This window comes from Sinocyclocheilus anshuiensis, unplaced genomic scaffold (genome assembly GCF_001515605.1).
Source record: "Sinocyclocheilus anshuiensis isolate Anshui unplaced genomic scaffold, SAMN03320099.WGS_v1.1 scaffold1728, whole genome shotgun sequence".
NCBI lineage: Eukaryota > Metazoa > Chordata > Actinopteri > Cypriniformes > Cyprinidae > Sinocyclocheilus > Sinocyclocheilus anshuiensis.
In genome coordinates, this window is record NW_015555814.1 from 96,002 (window position 1) to 101,933 (window position 5,932).

The following is a 5,932-nucleotide window of genomic DNA, read 5'->3' on the forward strand; positions in this document are numbered from 1 at the left end:
ATGACCCGTAGATGGCACTGTTCCCAGCTTTTCCATGTACCCTCAGATCATGGTACTCATGAAGTGTACAGTTTTAATGAGAGTAATCAAGTGTATAGAAGTTATAACCATTTGAAAAGTAAATTTTTGTACTGGTGGTGGCACTATAGAGTTTGGCCAAATTTCATCATTTTCCTATTTACAGTTCATCTTTGAAATTACATCAGATGGCACTCTTCTGTGAATGAATGCATGAATGAAACATTTATTTAAAATAATGTCTGGAATTGTGTATGGTCTACACTACGTAAACCATAAACAATTCCAGACATTATTTTAAACAAAAAAAAGAGCTCTCCGGAATGCAGCATTCTAATAGAAATTAATTCACAAATACTGGTTTGTGAAATAAAGTCTTTGAGTCTGAGATCAACTAAACTTCACAGAATATGTTATCTAAGGAACAAAAATTAATTGTCAAATTTCAAAACCAATATATATATATATATATATATATATATATATATTTCTTTTCATTATTACTTGTTCCATTAAATGTATTTATTCAAACTGTCAAAAGCATCCTGTTTTGAGTGTGTTCTCCATTCATCTGGGATCTCACCCTTCCCCTCAAATGTATTATTGTAATATTTTTCCAGATCTTTCTGGAATCTGCACACAAACCACTTCCAGTAGGGTGGTTCAGAGAGGTCAGGTGTGATGCTCCAGTCTGCATAAACTCCTCCTGCTCTTCTGTAATCTCTCCAGAGGACTGGCTTGTCTGACAAATTAGGACAAAAAGATTGTATGCTGCTCGCTACTGCAGATGTGCATATTTGAGTAGAAAAGTGTGTTGTTTTGTAGTGACACCACCCTCTTAGTCCTGTAACACGATGGAAAGGAACACTGTGATCTCCACCATGGTTTTCTATGGTGTTGGTACAGATGGCTTTACAGAACGGACACTGAACCCAACAGCACTGACAGAGGTGATCAATCAGAAGCTCATCTGGTCTGAATTTAAAGTCCAGCTTTACTGGAAATGTCTTTGTGTTGAATCTACTGCTGATGTCAGACATTATATCAGTAAGTTCTTGTCTTATCACATCTTCGAGGAGGTTGAAATCATCAACATCGTCATGTTTGACTCCACTGAGGTCTTTTTCAGAGAAGATCAGCACATCTGAGAGCTGCTGTGTGAAACTCTTCAACCACAAACCAGCATCTCCTCTCTTCACTTGAACATGTTTAGTAGATTCATGAGCTGCTTTCATGATCTTCTGCTGCAGGAGTTTAATGTTCTCCTCCATCTTGGGTAAAACATTGACACTGAACTGATCAGTGATGTACCGACTGACTTCATCTCTGATGAAACTCTTGAAGTGATCTCTGGGATTACGAATGTAGTTCATGTATTTGTCAAAATCCTCCTCTTCTGCCAGTGTCTTCAGGATGTGTTTCTCCAGATTTGATCTGCTTCCATTCAGCGATTCACAGTTTGATCTAATTTCATCTGTCAGATCTCTAGCAGTCTTCTCATAGACACTCTGCTCAATGGGATCTTTCAGTTTCTGACAGATGATCTCACCAAAAATAGCAGCTGATGTTGCTCCATTACAGTATTTTTGGAAAATACTATAGAACTCTTCTCTCTTCTTCTCCAAATATATTACAGGATCATTTCTGTCCCTGAACAGTCTGTGTTGTTCTGTGATCATTGTGTTTGTTCTTTTACAGAGTGAAAAAAACAAATTAATGAAGAACTCTTTCTTGAAGACATATTTTGCTGATTCTTCCTGATGTTCTGTTACTCTCTTCCTGATGTAATCTATGAGTTGTTGAATGTAGCTGATGTTGTAGCCCATCTTTGAAATATTAAATGACTGAATCATTTTGTTTGTTTGCTGAGCAACATCTGTGACTAATGATCTTATCTGAGCTTCATCATCTGGAGACAGAGTTTGAGCAAATCCATGTGGTTCTTTAACTCTTTGTGCAGACTTTATGAAAATAACATATTCAGAGTAACTGAGCACAGGGAAAATATCATTGTATTCGCTGCCTTCTTTCCAGAGGTCAACAGGGAGAATTCCCCGATGAATGTCATTAAGAAGTCTTTTCACATCCCTCATTGTGTCAATGTCTTTGATTATAGGAGTGTCTGTGATGATCTTCTTCACACTCTGTTCCCAAAACAAATCAAACTCTTTCTTCAGTGTTTCGTCATCATTTGTTTTGTCTTTGAGTTTTAAGGCAACTTCTTTGCTCTTTTCATAGAGAGTGTTTATATGATGTGTACTCTGAGCATCAATCTTTTTCTTCAGGTCTTGCTGCTGAAGAATCTCATTTAATTTTCTCTTAGTTTCGCTCACAATGTTTTCCTGAAGCTCTTTGATTTTGAGGTCAAATGATGTTTTCCATTGAATCAGTATATCTTTATCTTTGTCTTTCTTAAAGAATTCAGACACTGATTTTTTTACTTCTTCACTTGTCTTCTTCAGTTCTCTTAGAAGATCAGTTTCCTCAACCTCATGAATTGTTTCATTTTCTATTTTGTTGTGTAGTTTGTTCTCAGTTTCCAACATGGCTTTGTGAAGACTCCAGGACCACTTGCTGTATTCGGTCTCCAGTTTCCTGTAAGCTGAAATCTCCAGAGAATTTCTGAAACTGAAAACGAACCCTTCATTCAGTAAAGCCTCCCAGAGATCTTTAATACGGTCTTTTAAGTCTATCAGCATCATTCCACACGATTTTGAGGCATGAGACATGATAGTTTCCTTTAGTTCTTGAATGTTCTCACAGTAGTTTGGGTTTGGCGGTGCCATGGGTGGGTTTCCCTCCCAGAGATGAGGAAAATACTTCACATCATTCTGAACATCAAATCTAATGATATCACTGAAATGTTCTGCATCACAGCCTTCCTCTTTAGCAGCGAGTTTTGTCATCTCATCCAGTGTCTCATGCAGTCGCCTCCTTCCCTCCATGTTTTTCTCTCCAGCTGTGACGTCTGAAACGTTCTGATGTACAAACACACAGCTGGGATTCAGTCTGACCTTCTTCATCCTCATGAAGGCCTGAACAACAATCTGAAGAATGTCCTGCATCTCAGATGGGTTTTCACCAAAAATATTGATCAATGTCATATTTCCCAGACCAACAACAAATGTAGCCAATTCATTGTCATGATCTCTTGTTGATCGTCCAGCCAGTTCTAGAGAACGAAGACCCTCAGTATCAACAACCAGAATATAGTCAAAGTTCAGTTGTGTTTTCATCTCATCTGAGACTCTGACCAGCTGCATGAAAGCTCCTCTGGTGCATCTTCCAGCACTGACGGCAAACTGGAGTCCAAACATGGCGTTCAGCATGGTGGATTTCCCAGAGCTCTGAAGCCCTAAAACTGACAGCACAAAGACTCTCTGGTCTCCCAGTTTCTGGATGAGTTGATCTAGAACAGCAGAGATCCAGATCACAGGAACATGAGCAGCGTCTCCATCCATCAGCTCCAGTGGAAATCCAGAGATCATCATCTCTGCTGCAAGACTCGGGAGAGAAGAGAAGTCTTTCAGGTCTTTCTTGTTCTTCTTCACTGATGAACATGATTCATAGATTTGTCCGATTTCCCTCATGATGTGCTCCAAACCAAAGGCTGCAGCTTGAAGATCCTCAGATATTTTCTCAAGTATAGTTTGATCAGTGTTAAGTTGTTCAGATTTATAATGGTTCTTTTTCAGCTTTATAACGGCTGACCACTTTTCATCATATTTGTGATGAAGGGCAGAAATATCTTGTGAGGTATGTGCATCCAGGAAAATTCCAAGCCATTTAAGAAAATACATCTTATTCTCAGCATGTGAGATAATTTCTTTAATAAATGACTGTATATATGTATTTATGTTAACTTTATGCTGCTGTTCCCGAAGTTCCTTCATTTGATTTCTTTTACTTTTTTCTATTTCTATCTCATCTGCTCGAGGTCGATGTAGTTCTTTGTTCTTCTGACTCCACTGATGCCACAGTTTCCCCTGATGAGGCAGAAATTATTCTTTGATTTTTGTCAGATCTTTATTCTCCAGTAAACTCATCATCTGCTGTGCTGCTTCTCTTCCTCTCCTGCAGTCATCATCATCTTCCTCATCTACTCTGATATCTGAGTGTTTGGACACATCTTCAAGTCTGAAAATGGAAGATGATTGTGAGAGACAATTATTTATAACTCTTCAGAGTTCTTCAGATACATCTGACTGATTTCTGTCTTTAAGACCAATCTTGTATTTGTCATTTTTCATTTCATTGACAGTAGATTTATCCTTAGTAAGAGCACAAATGAGTGGCTTTCTGTCCTTGTACAGGTTTTGTATCTTTGCTGCATGTTTGTCGTTCCTGTCCAGTTTTGGTAGAAGAACAACATTGACTGAGGCCATTTCAGTGAGGATCTGCAGCTGTTTCTCATGGTCTCCTGCATCACCGTGTAGATTACAGAACGCAATACAGTCAGTAAATTTATCCATATCCTTTCCAGAGGGCCAGAACCAGGCGATCTCCACCACTCCATCCATCAGGACTCTGGTTCTGCTGCTGCCTGGGCAGTTCCTGTGGAAGAACGTGTTGTGTTTCTCATTGATCAGACTGTTCATCAGCTGAGACTTGGATGAAGACACAGAGCCAAACCTGAAGAAAAACACCATTGGAGTTTCTGCCTTGTAGATCGGCTGGGTTTGACTGATGATTTCATTGTTGTTTCTCATCTTCCAGCTCTTCTTGACTTGTCTGAATGTCCAGAGAGGAAACTCAATCTGTCGTGTGAATGGATCAGGAACAAGCAGAGGCAGAGCGTACTGACACTGGGGCAGTTTAGTCACCATCAGCTGCTTCAGGAAACCATCAGCACAGTGAAACACGGCCATCTGAACATCCATTGGGTGAACAGGGTCAGACTGATTTGTTCCTTTTTTAGAGAAAGAGATGCTTTTAAGATCATCATCAAAAATATTACCCTCAACTTCTTTGTCTCTTTGTTGTGTGTGATCTTCCTCAGTTTTAATGTGTGTGTGATTGTTCTCCTCAGTTTTAATGTATCTTGCTCTGTAGTTCATCATCAGTAGTTTTGGTATGAAAGTCTGAATCGGCTCCTCTTCAGCACAAGACTCATGGGACTGTAATGAATGTTTAGTAATCTGAAGAAAATCTGCAGGGCTCAGTTTATTGTGGTGCCTGTCTTCAAGATGAAGTCTATGAAATAGCAGATTTTTTCCCTAAAGAATAAACAAATAACATTAAATTTACTTTGGTTTTAAAGAATAAAGTAAAGTAAAGGATCAGTGTGGTTGATTATTACATTTTAGTCATTATTACACACATGCTACAGAAAGATAAAAGATGACATTAGAACAGAGGTGGGCAAACTACGGCCCGCTGGGAGTTTTCATCCGGCCCGTGAGGAGGTGGTCCAAAATGGCTAATTTGATGCAATGTCAGTAAAATCTAATAGATGGCGCTGTTGCCTGTAGTGCGGTATATAACCCCTGATTTACACCGCACGCGTCTGTTCCGACGCGGCCACCGGAGCTGATCGCAGCCAGTCAAGTCAATGCTTGTTTTATACCAGCCGAGCCGCTACACGTTTCTGAAGCGTCCCAGAAGCGGCTCTCTCCGCCGCTTCGCTATAGGCGCCTAGTCTATTTTTGATGGACGCCGCAGTCAAGCCGCACAGCTCAAATAAAAAATAAAAATATACACTCTGTGCAAAACTGGCATAATTGTATCTTGTTTTAGTGTTACATATAAAATGTATGTGAAAGTGTTCATTCCCTTTCATGGGAACTTCGAACTGCGTCCTCTAGGGGTCGCTATGGGGAACACCTCGTCGTGACCCGTGTCTGAAGCATACATTGAAAAAACACCAACTCGTTGGCCGGCGACAGCCATGACGTCACTACCGGTGCGACTATAG

General features: G+C 39.8%; 1 protein-coding gene across 1 annotated transcript; it reads right to left on the reverse strand.

The window, feature by feature from the left end:
- Positions 1 to 530: 530 nt before the first annotated feature.
- On the reverse strand, positions 531 to 5,340 carry LOC107675151 (interferon-induced very large GTPase 1-like). The gene is given in 3 exon segments (XM_016469397.1): positions 531 to 1,594; positions 2,312 to 5,234; positions 5,335 to 5,340. Coding segments are annotated over 3 exon segments (3,993 nt in total).
- Between the last annotated feature and the right edge of the window lie 592 nt (positions 5,341 to 5,932).